The 18,950-nt window shown below is 43.2% G+C and overlaps 1 protein-coding gene across 4 annotated transcripts in view; it reads right to left on the bottom strand.

Annotated features, from left to right (window-relative positions):
• Nucleotides 1-18,950, bottom strand: part of srgap2 (SLIT-ROBO Rho GTPase activating protein 2) — a 56,254-nt gene that overhangs the window by 2,799 nt on the left and 34,505 nt on the right. For 2 of the 4 annotated variants that reach the window (XM_080461346.1, XM_080461348.1), the window contains exons 3-22: nucleotides 18,614-18,776; nucleotides 15,717-15,779; nucleotides 14,110-14,325; nucleotides 13,629-13,757; nucleotides 11,474-11,695; nucleotides 11,173-11,274; nucleotides 10,888-11,085; nucleotides 10,709-10,793; nucleotides 9,917-9,944; nucleotides 9,236-9,266; nucleotides 8,486-8,546; nucleotides 8,258-8,335; nucleotides 8,002-8,136; nucleotides 7,802-7,907; nucleotides 5,446-5,670; nucleotides 2,468-2,547; nucleotides 1,962-2,142; nucleotides 1,321-1,458; nucleotides 245-452; nucleotides 81-173 (exon numbers count right to left, since the gene is read on the bottom strand). In XM_080461346.1, the coding sequence (XP_080317472.1) occupies nucleotides 81-173; nucleotides 245-452; nucleotides 1,321-1,458; nucleotides 1,962-2,142; nucleotides 2,468-2,547; nucleotides 5,446-5,670; nucleotides 7,802-7,907; nucleotides 8,002-8,136; nucleotides 8,258-8,335; nucleotides 8,486-8,546; nucleotides 9,236-9,266; nucleotides 9,917-9,944; nucleotides 10,709-10,793; nucleotides 10,888-11,085; nucleotides 11,173-11,274; nucleotides 11,474-11,695; nucleotides 13,629-13,757; nucleotides 14,110-14,325; nucleotides 15,717-15,779; nucleotides 18,614-18,776 (2,542 nt within the window). Of the gene's footprint in view, nucleotides 1-80; nucleotides 174-244; nucleotides 453-1,320; nucleotides 1,459-1,961; nucleotides 2,161-2,467; nucleotides 2,548-5,445; nucleotides 5,671-7,801; nucleotides 7,908-8,001; nucleotides 8,137-8,257; nucleotides 8,336-8,485; nucleotides 8,547-9,235; nucleotides 9,267-9,916; nucleotides 9,945-10,708; nucleotides 10,794-10,887; nucleotides 11,086-11,172; nucleotides 11,275-11,473; nucleotides 11,696-13,628; nucleotides 13,758-14,109; nucleotides 14,326-15,716; nucleotides 15,780-18,613; nucleotides 18,777-18,950 lie in introns of all 4 variants that reach the window. The other 2 variants (XM_080461345.1, XM_080461347.1) reach the window with 1 other exon arrangement.

Genomic DNA, 18,950 nt, shown 5'->3' on the forward strand with positions numbered 1-18,950 from the left:
AAAGGCAGACATGAAGCACGAGCATGCACAAATAAACATCATCGCTGAAATGTGAATGGCAACTGTGAGCTCTGCTTTACCTGGGCTATAACCTCGGGGTCCAGCGGTCTGTGGTTGCTGAAGCTCTTGGAGCGTCCTGCTGGAGTCGTCTTTCGTAGTTGTGGACTCTCCACCTGAATGTGTAAAATAGCCTCCATTAGACAATACATTCACCTGTAGATGCAGGATGAAACTGTTAGAGTACCTTGGCCTTGAGCGAGGAGTGGCGAGTGACTGAGTTGAGGATGCTGTGAGCGCTGACTGGTCGTTTGTCACCTGCCTCTTTGACCAGGGCGCCACCAACAGGAAGAGAGGCCGTTCTCACCCCTCCTCCGCTGGTTCCTGGACTCGTACTGTCGCTCTCTGAACGGAAAGCTCTTCGGATGCTGCCAGACTCGGGACGCTTCCTCAGCCTAAATGACACAAATATTTCACTTCTTTTTTTTACTATTCTGCCACATATTCTTCTACTTTATTGTATTCTTATTTAAATCCTGGTATCTAAATACCTATACCTACATTTTCATCTTCTATGAAACTGAAACAATATTATTTGGGGAATAAAGTGCATTGATGTGTTCATCCAAATTTGGGGGACAGTAATGAGACCACTAAGCACATGGGTTATGGTTTTGACTGAAATAACTGGAATTTAAAATGTGCAAATACATTTCAGATTTCATCATGACAACGTTACTTAAAATAGTATTAATTTAGTTATTAATTAGATTGACAAGATATATGTTAATGTCATGGCTGTAGAATTGTCAAAAATATACAGTTAAAGGTTGCATTATATAAACTTTAAATATCTAGCATTATTTTGTGTTTTTTTTTTTTTACTGTTCTGAGACGCTCACGTTGACGCCAACATGAAGATCACCTCTGACTGGACAGGCTAACTGCACGTGGCCAGGGACCATCAGAATAACCAGTTTATTGACAAAATGCTCCATTTCTCTGCTTTCTGGTATTTTCTTTTTCCGTTTTCTAAATATCATAAAAAGTGGAGGAGGTATGGTTAACATGCCAAATCCTGTTAGCGACCACAGGATCGGAGTGAGGGGGTTGATTAACAGCCTCTCAGCTTCCTGTGCTGATTTCCATCACACTGCTGCAGCAAACCATTTAACACCTCAGCAGGAAAAAAAAGGCAAATTCTCTGGAAACTCCATCCTACACTTCTATTTTGTTTTTTTGTTTTTACCAGAAAGTCGCAAAATCGTTGTCGTTACAAGGTTCATAAAACGGCAACAAAACCATTCAAAGTTAAAAACCCACTTGTTCAGGTTGGCCAGATAGATGTCGGCCACGTGGGCTCCGGTGGGAGAGGCGGCGCTGCCTCTGGTGGACACTCTCTCCTCCAGCAGCTCCCTGCTGTCCACATCAGGCTTTGGACTTCCCCGTCCCACATCAGGCCTGAAACAGACCAGCGAAAAGCTGATGAGTCATTGCCCAAGAGGTTTGGTTTAACTTTCATACACAGGCAGGAGTGAAAATCTGCAAAAGCAAAAAACCTGAGAGGGTTTCGCAGTGAGGTGGTTTTAGAGTTCAGCTGTGAAAGTTGGGGAACTTAACCAGCTTTTATTTTCTTGTATAAAAATAATCTTCCAACTTAAAAGAAGCATCTCTGTCATCTGAACAACAAAAGTTTAGTTTAGTCAGGAAATCGGTCTGTTATGATATGCTGATTGTATCAACTTCCTTAGCAACGGGGATTTCCACCAGACTGCCTTTTAATATTTACTTTTCCTCGACAAACGCTCAGATCATTATTGATCACGTTTTTAGACTAAAATATCGCTTGAACCAATATATCATATTGAATATATTATTGAAAATTGAAGGAAAGAAGACCCCTCCAGATTTACCAGGTGTGTACATTGTACATTTACAAGAGCAGCTCTAGAAACACATCTTACATGTCTTGGACCACAATATACTGGTGTGGCACGAGTCCATCCACTCCATTGTGTCGCCCCTCCCACCAGTCGTCGGATGCTCTCTGGTACAGAAGCAGGGAGGCGCCTTTCTTGAAGGACAGCTCCCTGCTGGTCCGGCCGGTGTAGTCGAACCGGGCGATGGCCTCGATGGGGTCACACTCTGAAACAGCCAAGGAGCCTGGAATTCAGAGGAGGGCACAGAGGGACAGGACGCGGCAGAAAAGCAGGGGAGAGGTGGAGGAGAGGGGAGGCCAGATTAGTGCTTAGCAGATTAGTGCTGCTGCATTCAGTGACTACACAAAGCGGTAACAAAACAGCATCATTAAAAGGAGACGGATAAAGCTGTGAGCTGCCATGTAATGTTAACGCCACTGTAACTCGTGGGTAAAGCAGGGCGACATCTCATAAACTGGCGAGCAGAAGCAAACCGGCTATAGGTGGAGAGTATAAAGCACATACAGAGCTCAGCATGTATCTTCACATACCATCTTCACTGTTGTGACTGACAGAGATGGTGTCAGGCGCCGGCTCTTCCACAAGGGGGGGCTCACAGTGCGGACTGTCACTGCAGAGGACGGAGGGGGCAGAAGAGGTTAGAGGAGGTAAAAGCTTCAGCACCAGGTAATGACTCAGCCTGCACTCAGGTCTTCTACACAGTTACATAAGCTCATAATGTACACAGAGCGCCGCTGCTCACGGCTGAGCTCATACTGATCCTGTGCACTCCTTTAAATAACATTTCGGTTCCAAAAGGATCCTTCAGGAGGGCCAGCTTCAACTGTAATGGGACATATATATTGTTGCATGTGTTTGCCAGGACTTTAAAGGAGACATATCATGCTTTTAAATCCTTCCTTTTTACATATAAATCATACAGTTGTGGTCTATACAACGCGAAACTGCAATGCTTGGGTCTGAATTCCTCATTATTATAGCTCCACAGGCCCCTTTTCAACCCCTTTTCTGATGCGCTTCTGAGAGCAACTCGTTTTGGGGCGGTCTCTTCAAATGCAAATGACACACTTCATACCCCTCCTCCTCTCCAGGTTGCAGAGGTCACACTCGGTTCAACGTCACCCTGTTCGGCCATCTTTGTAGTTTGATAGAACAGATACAATTCTCTAGCGGCGCAGAAACTTTATATTCACACATTATTTACAAAATGTCAACAACGGAAGATTTGTCCATCCAGCCATACATGTTGGAGCCAGAGTCGGACCCGGCGGAGCGAGATGAAAATGACGATGATGCACCTTCAGAACAACGTCTTCATATGGATGTAACGCAATGGTGTGTTACTAGATTTACACTAACTTCTCCATCCATGCCCACTACTACAATACTGCCTGTATTACAACGACTATTTAACACAGAAGTTACATTATAATCTAAAACGAGCACACAGCGCTAACATATGAAGACGGTGCAACTGCTAATGCTAACAAAACAATGACAGGGACGTCTTATCATCACACTTTTTAGCGTTATATACAGCTTACCGAAGTGCTCTGTTCGTCGTCTCCATAGATAGAAGGAACTGACCGCTCAATCAGACGAAGTCTTTCGGCAAATCCTTCTTTATACTGGCGGAGGTTGCTGAAGCAGTCGTCCTTAAAGTGATTCGCGCACACAAAAATGACCTTACCCACAGATGTGGGTACATTTCTGTGAAAAATAAAACTCAACCAGGCACTTCGAAAAGGTTCTGATGCTGGGAGACGGTGTAACGAAGCTTGTGGGTTACTACATCCAACAACCGAACATTTCGACTTATCCTCTCGTAACTTCGGTTGGACTACAAAATCGCAGCGAGAAACAAAAATGGCGGATTGCTCGAAACGTCGATGTCCTAATTTGGCAGTTCCGCTGAGAATACTGTGACGTCATTGTTCAAAAAACGTAATAGAGAATAGAAAAATCGAAACCGATCGCAAAATATGACCAAAACAGAATATAAAGATATCAACGGAGCACCTGAAGAGACTACTTTGAACTTTTCTGTACTTCTAAACACTCTAAATATACACCAAAATGCATTTAAGGGCTAAAAAAGTGGATTTAGCATGATATGTCCCCTTTAAGGCTTCCATACTTGGTCAGAAATCACTACGACAAATCAAAAGGAATTTCCTAACAATGTTGCCGTTCACAGTGGTGAAAGAAACATCCTCTTTCTGTTGTCATCACTTATTTGGTTACTTTCTGCAAGGTACTCACTATCTCCACTGTCACCCGCAGTACTCTGCTTTCAAACATTAAGTCTCACTTAGTAAATATATCGGTTGTGTTTCCCTCTGTTTAAGCACCTAGAAATGACTGTGTTGTATGTGGTGCTATATAAATAAAGTTGAATTCAATTGAATTGAATCAGTATATTTTGTTGCTGTACTGCAAAAATGGCAGCTTTGGTCTTTGTGAGGGCTATAAAATATGATTTTCACAACCACATGGCAAAATTGTGACTTTTACCAGAAGAATATAGAATTATTGCTACTAATTGAAAGAAAAACTAGAGAGGTCTATACTTTTTAGTTTGAAGTTTTTGAGTTTGAGTTTTTACCGATAAAATACCTCACATTCACATTCACGGTTAAATTGACAGTTTTTCCTTCCAATTACCTGTGACAATAATATCTTAATAAATTTGTAAATTTGACATGCAGGCTGAATGGGATACAAGAAGCAAGTAGCCTCTGGCTCCCTCATGCCTCCCTTGTCTGGTGTACAGTGTGTCACATTACAGTTTCCCACAATACAGACACATTCAATTGAATTCCAGGAGCACGTCATCACTCTCTTTAACCAACTCATGTTTTCAGTTTTTATTTACAAAGTAGAAAACATAGAACCAACAACAGAATATTTTCTGACTCTTGACAGATGCTGCTACTCTACTGGAGTAAAACATGATCTGTTTTTTTTTCTTTTACAAAAGGAGGATAGGGAAACAAAATTATTTGGGGAGTTATTGAAGAGTTTTCTTAACAAACAACAGTCCTGAAAAGATGGGCTATACCAGTGGGATAATGTTTTTGTCTATACTTTCTCCAGCAAATAATGAAAGCTGCTGTTCCAGCATGACCTACAGTCTTTACAACTGCACTGACCGGCAGTAATCATAATGACTGGGGCCGAGGCTTGTCATTATAGTAAAACTGAAACTTAGTCAATGTGCGCGTTGCTGTGTGTGTATGCGTGCTGCGCTCTGCTGGGTCGACGTAGTCAGGCGGTACTTTAATCTCCAGTGTGACAGAGGGTAAGCTGATCCTCATGGCCCCCTGGCCCAGAGTGGGAGAGACAAGCCGAACCCCCCCCCCCCCCCCCCCCCCCCCCCCCAGCTATCACTCTTCGTCAACCTAAATCAACCATCTGTCCCACCTCCCCGTTTCTGGCCTCCTAATCATCCCAGAGCCTCCTCCACTGTAGTTACTCCAACTGCCCTTCTTCACACACACACACTCACCAGAACTCCTCTCCTGCTCCAGCGATGATGTAGACGGGGCCCTGCATGTCTTGCGGCCCGGGGAAGATGGCGTTGTGGTGGATGATTATGGTTTTGATTAGTTCATTGACGTGGGCCTGGCAAGAGACCTGGTCATGGCCCTCGGGGACAGACATCAGGGTGGGGCCGAAGCAGATGGCCAGGTTATAGGGGTCCATCATGTTGTCCTCGCTGTACTGCGACAGGCTGGGTGGAAGATAGAGAACAGTTAGGGCAATAAATCACGCCTTTGTTTAAAGTAAGAGATACAGACAAAGTGGACTATGCAGACAAACAACTGTGGCATTTCAAACAGAGGCTTGTGATTGAAAAATAAACTGTGAAGGCATCCATTGTCTGTGTGTGTCAAAAAGTGAGCGATCTCACCGTAAACACAACCCTGGCTAGTGAGGTGCTGATGGAGAGACTCTTGGCTGTGTGTGTGTATGTGTGTGTGTGTTGCTTAGAGAGGAGAAGCAGGAGCTTCGTGATGACTGTAAATCACTCAAGAAAGAGAAGACGCTCCCTCATTTCCACATGGGCTGTCTGGGACCACTTGGTTTACCCAGGAGTCTCAAATGTCAGGTCTCCCACATCCAATAGTTTTTCCTCCTTCGCTCCCTTTTGTTACCTCCCTTCAACTGAAGGTTTTTTTGTCACGGATTGAACGGGGTGGAATGTGTTTTTCCGAGCGTGTGCATCCATGTGCGACTGTTTTGAGTTTAACATTTCTGTGGATTGCTCCGAGGCGAGTCCACCTTTTGCAACCTTTGGTGAAGTTTTTTTTGTTTGTTTGTTTTTTTTTAAGAGAGAAAAGTTTGATGGTGGTACGGAGGTGCAGTGGTTTGGCATTTCAGTGAATTTTCAAGTTCTCACTGTGCGGGTTTACACAAGTACTTTGGCTTCCTGTCTCTCCGTTCTTTACATTGGAGTTTCTCAATGCTTCAGGAGCCTCTAAGTGCTTTACATGATCAATCACACACACACACACACACACACACACACACACACACACACACACACACACACACACACACACACACACACACACACACACACACACACACACACACACACACACACACACACACACACACACACACACACACACACACACACACACACACACACACACATCATGGATAAAGCTGATATTTTGATGCGCTATGGGACATTATAAACAATATTGTAATATAAAAATAAACATTACTCTCAGGAGGAAATGAACCTAATTCCCAAGGAGGTAAGCATCCAATTCATAGAGCGATGTAGGTCAAATTATATTGTTTGAACTTTACACTCCATACTTGACTCCATGCAAAACTCAGAAGATGTTTGGATTTGGACTGAGAAGGCCAAAGATATGAAGTGTTGTAGTGATATGTAGTGCTGCACCTGCCAAGGGAGCAGGATACGTTTTATATAGTGTTTACCATCAAACCAGCATTACTGTTGTTTTTGAACACAGGCAGTTTTAGAGACAGTTATTTAATCTATCGCTTATTTTTCACCTAGATTCATTGAATTGATCTTCCCTGTTGTGGTTTACCTGTAGTAAAAAAACATTGATATTCTGTCTGTGTACACTTAACTGTTGTTGAATGTTTGAGAGTGGAATACCACTGTCACTTGTTGTAACCCATAATAACGTCTTTAAAAAAAGATGCAACAAACAGGCTGTTGTCACCAAGACTATACTGTTTTTACATGTGGTCATGATGTTGCTACTTCTCAGTAGGGTAGTGCTTTCCTACTAGACTGACATAGTTTTCATGCATCTAGTTTTTACTTCAAAATCTGTTTTTCTGAACAAATTTGATAAATTCCAACATAGATACCTTTGCTTTTTTAGCTACCAGTGTCTTTTTAAGCTTTTACACATTTGTATTTCTACTGTTGAAACCTTTTATTCTGTATTAAGTCTTTTAACTTTATTTAAAAAAAACCTTAAAAGACAGAGGTTTGCTGAGAGAATTTATTGTCCTTTAGGGATGATCCCGGCTATCAAGGCTGAAGTAAAATGCATTGTTCACACAAGACGCTGTCTCAATTCAAACACTAAAACTACATGAACAACAAAGAAAGCTCCTCATCGCCTTGTTTCCTGAATCACACTAAATCAGTGCGGCTGTTTTTGAAACGGCATTGAGGAAATACCTGTTGATTGTTACCATCCACATTTTATTGTCTGCTTTGTTTTTGATCCTCACACACCCAAAGCCACCGTTTCCCACATGAATACACAAAACGTGGAACTTTAGGACTTGGAGGTCCTGATACTAATACAGCAACCACCCCACTACCAAGTAATTCAGTCTGTGAGAGTCCAGGTACTCACTGGTTGAGGAAGGCAAACAGGTATCTCATGATGATAAGAGTTTTACTTTGCAAGGATTGCAGTATTTTCTTGATGTGGACCGCCCGTTCCTGCAGGCTCTCCATGGCTGGAAAAAGAACACGGCCATGACACCCAGGGGGATTAATCACACTAGCAAAAGCCATAAACACACAAACAAAATGAAAGGAAGCCACGCTTACAGACACAGGATATGAGGTCATGGAAGACTTCCTTTGGGAAGAGCGCATGGTCCAGTCCTCTGAAATACAGCTTCAGTACACCGGCAATAGAGTCCATGTCATGGTCATTCTGGTCCCCTGCCAGAGGGTCCTCACCTACATCCGGAGGACAAACAGGATTGACGAGAAAGGAGGAGGGAGGCAAAAAGAAAATAAACCACCAGAAAAACACATTTTATTAAACTTAATCATATTTCCTGCTGGATTATAGTTTCACCTCTCTCAAAAGCATTCTTGATGTCATTGACTTCCACTTGAGAGCCAGACACTCTGAAGATCCCCTCGTGCTGCAGACCTACACACACACAAACACACTCCAGGATTAAAACCAATACCTTCTGTACTACCGACACTTATTTTGTTGCTATAAGATCAAAATAATCTAGAAAACAGCAACATGAGTCCAGACACCAAACAGAATTGGTTCTCAGGAGAATTTTCTCACCGTGGCGGCTGATGAAGCGAATGCAGCTCTCCACCATGAGAGGAATGGCTTCACCCGAGTCCTAAAAAAAAAAAGAGACAGGAAGAATCACTGCATTTAGACGGAGACATGTCAGGGTGTTGGTGTAGTGTGAGGGAAAACCACGGCACACTTCATTCATCACCCAGGTCTGCACATGCATTGGTGCACACAATTAGAAGGAATGGGCATCAGGAATTGGGGGGGAGCCGGTGGGCGCAGCACCCAGCTGTTGCTAGGATACAACACCATTTCTTTTTCCCTTTGTTTGTTTGGGGTTTTCAGAAATCTGAGGGGTGAAGCTATGAAATACATGCTTGATTACACATGCAGCCACCATTTTGGCCATGCAGGTCTGTTTTTAATGATAAAACTCCAATTCCAAAACCATAAAAACAATTTTTTTGTTTTTGACTGTTGAATGAGATAAAAAATTATATATATATATAAATACAAGCCACACCAGTAGGGGGAGCTACAAACATGAGCTTCGTCAATGGATTGGTTTCCTTTTGATCACTGTACTGATTCAGTGGTAGAAACATACAAATATTTTTTTAATTGATCATTCTGACGGATGTGATAATACCCAAAGTACTGTCATCGTCTCTGTGCCAATTCATGCTGTGGACAGTGTGAGAAAACATGCGGCATGAATTAAAAACAAAGCTGCGGTGGCTGTGACTGACAATCTCCAGGCACACAGAAACAAATATACACACAGATAATTACCTGTTTCCGTACTGAAGAGTTTCTTCTTCCACTACCGAGAGAGCGAGAGAGATAGTAATTATTTCTCCAGAAATACTCACAAATCCAGTAATGCTCTATTTGTATATACACATGCGCACATGGTCATTGTGTGTGTGTGTGTGTGTGTGTGTGTGTGTGTGTGTGTGTGTGTGTGTGTGTGTGTGTGTGTGTGTGTGTGTGTGTGTGTGTGTGTAATGACTGCATGGCCCTTTATCTCACGTACACACTTACATTCTGGGGATTTGTTAGAAATATTGGGACAAAAAACTAATCCTTAGCACAACAATCATTAGAGTTTAAGGTAGAGAGCTGTTAATAGTCTCGAACAACTGAGAATAATTTAAGGTTAGGCAATGACTAGTTATTGTTAAAAAGTCTGCAGGAAAGTGTAAAGTCCTCTTTTGGAATGGAAAAATAGCTCAGTTTGTATCACTGTTGTGGGGACTGAAATGTTTTCTTATTTTTTCTTATCTATTATTGTGGGCCATCGTGTCAGCTTTGACACTTAATTAAAGTTCTCACTTGGGAAATTAATAATTGTAGTATGAAGACATAATATAAGGATAGAATAGGTATATATGTCAATATTAAGTCCCAGCAAGTGATGAAAACGCAGCTGTGTATGCATTTGTGTGCGTTTCCTTGATTCACCACACCTACCTGGCAAGGCAACAGTCGGTCTTCTGACCTAAAGGGGAAAGAAACAGGAAGTGGGGGAGGGGAAGGCAGAGTGAAGGAAGAGCGTTATGACAGAAGAGACACACACACACACACACACACACACACCCACACAGGCATTTAGAGTAGTAACAGGAAACATAAGGAAACATCTTCAGATGGAACAGGAACAAGGAAACACACTTCCCCCTTTAGCCACACACACACACACACACACACACACACACACACACACACACACACACACACACACACACACACACACACACACACACACACACACACACACACACACACACACACACACACACACACACACACACACACACACACACACACACACACACACACACACACACACACACACACACACACACACACACACACACACACACACACACAGGTTTCCTGTACAGTTGTGGAAACAGCAATGCATTCGGCCCAGAGGAAAACCCCCTGCATTCACACTTACACACACAGCTGCATCCACATATGGCCACTGTCACTGTGACCTATACCAACGCACACACACAGACACACACAGCCTGTGATTATTAGATATATTAAAGTCATTTGGCTTCCCTGCATGGTCCTTAGTGTGTCTCACTGCACCACTCATCCCTCTTAGTTGCTCCCCGTTCAGCCTCTAGTCACCAGAGCATCCCTGAATCCATCTCTATCCAACTGTGAGGGGCCTGCCACTCCAGTGCACACACTCACAGATGGGAAACAAGGACAAAGTCTAAAAGGTATGAAGGACACTTTGGCACTCACTCTCTCCCAGGGTCTTGTCAATGAGGTCATGCTTGGCCTCCAGCTTGGTGATCAGGTTCCTGCCTTCCAGAAACTCCTTGAGCTTCTACAACATACACAAAAGATGTGTACAGTACAGTCATATATGACATCTGTAAAGCAAAGCAGCTTGGGGATCTCTGATCATGGCTGGGACTCACTGTGAAGTAAAACTGCTCCGTTTCCTGCTGATTGGCCCGCCGCTTGGCCAGGCTGGGTTTGCTGAGATAGGACTCACTGAAAGTGGACTTCACCGACTCCATGCTGTTGCTGTGATGGAAACACTCAGAGACATCATAGTCCTCCACTGTCACCATGTCTTGAATGGTGGACAGAGTGGCCTCCATGGTTTTCTTCACCTGTCAGGCCACGGGGGAAGATAGACCAAAATGTGAAATTTTCATTGCAAGTGAATAGACGAACGAAAGCAGAAAAGGATGTCTGACCTCTTCGTTCTCAATCTTGAGCGTGGAGAGGCGGGATTGCAGCTGCTGACATCTCTGGAGCAACTCGCTTTCCAGTGGCTGCTGTGCACACACCACACCCATCTACAGAAACAAACACACATGAAGATCACATCACAGTGTCATTATTTATCTTTCAGTCAAAGTGTTGGATAACCTGGGAAAAAAACACAGCTTAAAAGGTGAAGTACAATAACTGGTTTTACCTATCAAATGAAACGGTCTGGTGCAGACTGTAAGAACTACACTCAGACTGGACCCGACACAAGCACTGCATTCATACCGTGTCTCCCATGTGGGACTGGAAGTCAAAGCGAGCTGGTGGGCAGAAGACGTTGTTGTAGGTCTCCATCAGTTTCTGCTTGTCCCCGTTGGGCTCCAGACTCTCCGCGGCTCCGTCCAGCGTCTCCAGGCCGGTGTGTTTGGACGTTTCCACATTCTGTTCTGCAGACAGGTAGGTCCTCAGGGCACGGTGCAGGCTGGCGTGATATCCCAGGTCACAGCACTGACAGGAAGACAACCACACAAAGGATAAATAAGTAGATGTTTTTTATTTTTCATTTTACACATCTCAATTAGCAAAACAAATCAGCAAAAATAATGAATTATATCTGCTTTGTCAATGTTGTCCCATATTCATGTTTTTCACAGTAGACAAACAACAAACAGAGATGTACAGTACAAGGCGTTCTGAGGCAAAAACAAACCAGGAAAGCCAAAATAAACACAGCAAAGTAAATGAACTCTTCAGACACACTGTGCGCTCAAGGTTTACTGTTTTAGAGTTTGTTTAATAAGTTCAAAAAGCACTGCACTGCTACTTTATAAACCTGTTTTAGTTTTGTTCAAAATAGCATATCCTATTTTATGGACATGACCATTCAATGAATTTTATTAACTCTTAACATCTTAAGGATGTAAATGTGAGTACTTTTTTTATGTATGGAAGTAAATGAACAAACAGAAGTTTCTGAGATACCTTTGGGAAATGTTCCATCTTTTTTTCCCCCCAGTTGTGATCTAGCACTGGAGATTTTATGTACTAAATGTTATCTGATCTGTTAGTGCATTCTTGTACGACAGAACACCAAAATCCATAAAAATAATGCCTAGAATTAAAGTGAAAGATGTATCAGCGTCTTTGATGTCCGTCTCAGCAGAGAATCATCACATGTCTACTTGTCTGACTAACTATAATATCACCAACACTCCTTTTATTACATTCACAGTCAATGTGTCCAGCTGGTACGTGCCAGTCTGAGCTGAAGCTAAGTGTTCGATTTTATAATTTGATGAACTACTGAGCAAGAAACCATCTAAACCTGACTAAAAAACCCACAATGTTATGTCACTCGGTTAAATCAGTCACGTTAACATCGACAAGGCTGACCCTGTTGCTGCAGGTTCACTAAATAAAGCCTAAATTATTAAAAATGAAAAAAATAAAGTGGTTCAGTGCACGCCATTGACCACACAGCTCCGTCTAGAAGTGACAATGTCATGACAAATAAGCACCTGCAGCTGTCTGGTTTTATCTCTCCAGCTGGCATTGAAGACTTGGAGTCAAGCGGAAAATAGGCTGAATCCCGAGTGGGTTCACACTTTTTAGGTTTGGTGCAATAAAAACAACCTGCTGCCATCGATGTGTTTAGTGGGGTTCGTTTGTAAAAGTGTGATGCTGATTCCTGATGACAAGACTAGGCCTCCCAGCTAAAGTACCCCGAATGCAGACTGCAACAAAGAGCTCAAAACCACACAGGATTTTATGGAAAATGCAAAAATTGCTAGTGTGAGTACAATAAAATCAGCTTATCTGAAGCTTGCGCCTCGACGCAAAGGCTTCAATCATACACAAATGTTTTTAATATCGACCGTCTGCATGAGGGTACAACACACCTTGTAGGACGTCACTGACATTAAAAGTACTTAAATACCCTATGACATGAAAAACACATTCGCCACACAGTTTTGAGGTTTTGTCTCTTGACTCGTTGTTCGTCAGTCTTTGGATCTGGGCCAAATACGTTTCAAAAGAAATGTTATAGAAGCATGTTTGTGTCACGTTCCCTCCTTATCGCTTCCCAGAAAACTATGTAAAAAGTCTGATGACTCATTCCGGTCAGAGGGACTTTACAAGTTCTCCATTCAATAAAAATACTTAGGTTTCACTGCAAAGAACGGTGGCACCGGGTTCAGAAATAAGCTCCAACTAGCTTTTGTTTACTGGAGACAGTGATGAAATATGGGACACACGCCATCTATTTTTATGTTTTTAAGAAGAATACATAAATATTCAGAATGCAAGTATCACTAAGACACATCACAAGGCTCTTTAAAAAGAGAAAGTGACCGTTGACTGAAGTTAACATGAGAGACTGATCGAGGAGCCACCGCACACTTAATGATACATGTTGGTGTGTTTGTGTGTTTATACTCACGTCAATGATGTCGGAAAGGTCATGGATGTAATATTTAAAGACACAACTGTTGGTGGCCTCCAGTGCAAGCAGGTACTCATTCCTGGCCTTAATGGCCTTCAGCTTGTTCTCCGTGTACTTTGCTTGTCTCTGATAAGAGAAAGAAAGAGTGGAAAGAGAAAAACAAGAGATTAAAAAAGGCAGAATTGAAGAAGTGAAAAAAAGAGTGATGATGGAAAGAGGGGAGGAAGGGAGAGGGATGATAGGCGTTCGAGTGAGACGCCTCAGTATTGATTAGGGATGATACGAAGTGTTGAACCATGTTGCTGCGACAGGCTTCAGCTGAAGTAGACAAGGTTAGCAATAAGCCAGACGTGCACTCATCAATCATTCATGAGACACGTGAGGTGGCGTGACAATAGGTAAGGCACTCTAAAACTGCCCGTTTCCCACCGCTTGTTGCCCTCCACTTCCATCCCCCACCAGGGCGGCCGCCTCTCACCTTCTCCTTCATCTTCTCGATTTTTTTGACGCTGGACCGCCGGATAGGTTTCTCATCGGTCTTGATGCTCGCCAGCGTGTCAGGGGAGCGCGGCGTCTGCCGATCATCCTGCCGACTGGAGCGGCCCATCTGCTTCTCCTCCTGCTTCTCCGCCTCCTTCAGCTTGGACTCAGCGTTCATGCTGTCAGTGTTGTACATGTGATATGTCTTCATCACCTGGGAACAAGAGAGGAGCTCACGAATGTGTATTTTCCCCGTTTAGCTCACAATTCCTGCTGTTTTGGCTCCAGATCAAATAAGAGGGATTTTGCCAGTCAGCATCATGGCGAGATCTGAAGGTCAGCACACAAACAGCACATCACACAGACTGACTCTTTTTTTTTTGGCAAGAACATCCAGCAACGTCATTCCAAAACATTGCAGGGAATGAGTCACACAAGCAGTCTGCAATAAAACAGCTTGGCTCTGCAGCAGACATTTACCATGAAGAGTTAAACACAGTGTGTGCGCGCATGTGTGTGTCGGCCTCATTCCACTGACCACCACCAGAGCCATCATTATACCGTTCTGCTCCACTCCCTCCACAACGCTGCAGTCAGGCACGCTGGTTTGGCCGTGAGCAAGCATGTGAGCGTCACTCCAACCAGATCTATTTCTATCGCTTACTATAGACTTTAATTACAGTGTAGGCTTGCTTTCGTGGGCCTTGGCTAAGCGGACACACACACACACACACACACACACACACACACACACACACACACACACACACACACACACACACACACACACACACACACACACACACACACACACACACACACACACACACACACACACACACACACACACACACACACACACACACACACACACACACACACACACACACACACACACACACACACAGTCTGACTGCCTCAGTACATATTGGCACAGCCATAAACATGTGGGCCCAGACACTACGATTCCTCACAACAGAGTAAGACTAAACACTACAACAACACTCACACACTGGTGTTATTAGTTTTGCATGTTTGTAGTCATAAATTCTAACCTGATGAAGTAAAAAAAAAAAAAAAAGAATCCTCTCATTTCATCTGAACTCATGGAATAATTGTGCAGCCGCCCACACAAAATCCTACCTGTTGATAGCATTTGAAGTTGTTTTTGAGTCATCTTTATTAAATAATTCTCCTGATGCTTCAGTACATTCTATCTTTGTTTATTTTCTAGCAGAAAACAAAAGCATTTCTTAGCTAAACATTCCCAGTTCGAGTCCAGGTCGGGCTTAACATGTTCTGAGTTTGCATGTTCTCTCCGTGCATGGATAGGTTTGCTGTAGGTGCTCCAGTTTCCCCTCCATAATCCAAAAACATGTTTTTGAGACTATGTGTTGATTTTTAATTGATCTGCGGAGAGAATGGGAGTGTGTGACTGCCTGCGTCTTCCCACGGTGTACCCAGACCCTCTCATAGTCGGCTAGGAATGGAGCTAGTCCCCTGCAACCCTGAGTTGAATAAAGCAGCATTGGAGCTCTCTATTGTCCTTTATTAAATGCAAGAGAAGGAAACACAAAAATATGGATTATTTGGGGGTTTCCTTACCGTATAAAGCTCATTAAGAACTTTCATCAGATCCTCTTGGAGCTGCACACCAACTTCTTTGCTCTGAAGAGACACAAAGGACAAGACAGTCGGATGTAAATAATCAGTTACAACGAATCTGGTAGATTTTCCCTTTCCATCCACCAACCATCTTTTTTCTGTCACGCCAGAAAATCCATACACAATCATCCATGCCGTCAAATTACTTTCTCGCCATAAATCAAGTGTAGATTCTGTGTTTAAAAAAAAAAGAAGCCTCTAATCTGAATAAATGAGCGCAGTAGTGAAGAAGTTGATGGATGTGGAGGGAAGTTATAGATACAGATCTCTACAGTCATGGCAGTGGCAGAAAAAGGACAAAAGAGCCAAAGACTGAGGGTGAGATAGGAAAATGCAGCATGAGATGTAAAAAAAAAAAAAAGAAGAAGAAGAGAGGAGAGAGGGAGGACAGGACAGAGCGTGATACAGGCACCACCATTCTCCAGACATTAACTGCCAGGAGCTGCTAGTGACTGATGACTTCATTACAACACACAGTTCTCACACGTGATTCAGACAGATCCTCTTACATCCAGTTTTATTTACACGGTTGGAAATCACAGGCTTGTCTATCAAGGATTAACAGTTTGTACACCACATGATACCTTCTATCAAAAGATCCACTAGATGAAAAGATCTGCGACCAGAGCAACAAAACAAAAAGTCCTCTTTCTACATTTATGGGTTTTTTTTCAAGCCAACCAGTTTTCTTCCAAATGATGACGACTTAAAATCCACTATCAGCACATCTTTGTCAGAATGTCAAGTCATTTTTCAAAAAACAAGATTCAAGGTTTCAGGAATAGGCCAATAATGAGTTTCGGTTGAAGCAATGTTCTTTCTACTTTTCAAAAATGAATGAATAGGCTAAATTTATTCACACTGATTCACAAATAAACTGAAACTCATGCCTTTCTCCTTTTTCCCATTAATCAACCGCTGTTTTTGCCAAACGAAAAGCCGTAGAAGGCGAGTGGAATGAAAACAAAAGCAGATTTCACACAGCACATGTCAGGCATCTGTCATCTCCTGGAAAAGGGTACAGAAGAGGATGAGGAGGACTGGAGATTTATAAATGAAGTGGGGGAAAAAAAAAAGAAATGTTAAAATCTGGCAGGATGAAGTTAGCAGATAAGATAAAGATAATGTTTACATGATGAGGGGGAGAGATAGGTGGTTGGCAGTGGCAGGTTGATTCAGAAGTAAGGGGAAAAAAACAACCTTTTATGACAGGATTAAATCGGGCAGAAATGTTCACAAAAAAATACATATTTCAGAGAGGAAAGCTGCATGTGTGGAGATTTAGTGTGACACAGCAGACGACAGTGGAAACAAGATAACTGAGGCTCATATTAGGTGACAACACTCTTGACCACAGCCAGTCAAAAAGCAATCAGCCATGGCCGTGCCCTGCCATCCATCAGCTCGGGATGTTGACCTTTGGACACTTCTTTTTTTCCATGTGGTTCTCCATTAGGGCACAATAGAAACACAGCAGAAACATCTGGACCAGCGTGCTCCATCTAGTCTCAGGTCCAGATGTAGTGTGTGTACTCAGTAGTGCTTTCACAGACTGGTCCAGTATCATCCTGCACCACTGAACTCATTGGATGGAAGCCTCCGACACTGATGTGGATAGTTAAGTATGTCTTTGTGAGTGTGAGAGTGAGGAGTGCGTCATGGCCCCTGGCATTGCTTGGAATGTTACAAATGAAATAATTATTGTTGTAATTGGCCACCAGAGCATTCGCCGTGTGAATGTCTGCAGCCCATTTCTAACCCAGACACGATGGGAGCAACTCCCCTGACAAACAACAAACTGTATTGAACTAGAAAGCGAAGGAGAAGCAGAGAAGGCGACTTTTGCGTGTATCAGATGGGCAGGGAAATGAAGGCGGAGGTTTCCCATCGCTTGTATTCTAACCGTAAACGCGGTTCAAAGTGAACCTATCAGGTTGGAAATCAGCAGCAGCCTCAGCCATGACATTCCACACACAGATGGCTTCACTTTGCGATCCACAAACACACGTCCATCCCTCGAAGGTGTCTTTTCCCGCCACCCCCCCCCCCCCGCGGTACCTTCTCACTCTGGCTCTCACTTTACACTCAACTCCCAATATTATAACCTCAAATTAATTTGAACAGGAAATCAGGGCTGAAGCTTGCTGCATTCACCCTTTGAAGTGCCAGGAAAATTGCCCCAGCTTGCAGAAGTGTTCACCGTCTCGAGCTTGCGCAAAAGCAGAGTGGGTGCATGTGATTTGAAAGAGGTTGAATTAACAGTATTATCTTTGCATAATTGCCCTTCAAAGATTGCATATTTACTCTAATACATCCATCCTGAGGATGAAGGACCATCTCCCAGAGGAAAACTCTCCTTTGGTATTTGTTCTATCATGTAAAGCCTGTGCTTTCTATTCCTGTTCCTTTGTGATTCTGTTCTTCCTCCGCGTCTCTTTCTTCTCATCTCTTTAATCTCACAGACTTGAGAGGAGCAGATCTGAGGAGACAAGAATACGGCTTCTGTATGAAACACAGACAGCATAAACTCTCTGGGCTCGGTGTTCAGCCGACTCGCTGTCAGTCAATAAATCAGCCACGACAGAAAACAGATGCAGGAAGAGAAGGACATGGATTTAGTAAACCAGGCGACAGTCGCTGGGTTTTCATTGTTTCATTGGAGCAGAGAAGCATAAACATAAAAGCAGCACCTTCCTTTTAAAAGCACAGCCTCATAACCAATGTGTGGACTCCTCACACAAATGACGGCAACCTCAACAGCGCATGAAATTAACGTGCATTGAGAGAACAATCACATTAAAGCTTTACAGCGTTTGCACACTTGCGCCTGCGCCCACCTTCTTGAAGAGGCGTCCTGAATCCTCACTGATCTGTGCGAAGCGGGGGATGATGTTGTTGAGGTAAAGGTCGGACAGAGTGGCGCGGTCTCGGCTCTCCCGCTTCACCTGGAGCAGCAGCAGGTTCCAGCAGTTCACTGGAGATAAAATGCTCTGCTCTTTCCTGCAAACACACACAGATGGAGACTCTTAAAACGAGGGAGCAGATTTAAAAAAAAATTGTAGATAATTGACCATCATTAAGTCTTTTTAACCTTCTCAATTAACCTTGTTATTCTGCTGATTACTGCTTCACAAACAGGACATGACACAAAGAGGAATGAAGGATGCGTTGATC

This window comes from Lipophrys pholis, assembly GCF_963383615.2.
Source record: "Lipophrys pholis genome assembly, chromosome: 4".
Lineage (NCBI taxonomy): Eukaryota > Metazoa > Chordata > Actinopteri > Blenniiformes > Blenniidae > Lipophrys > Lipophrys pholis.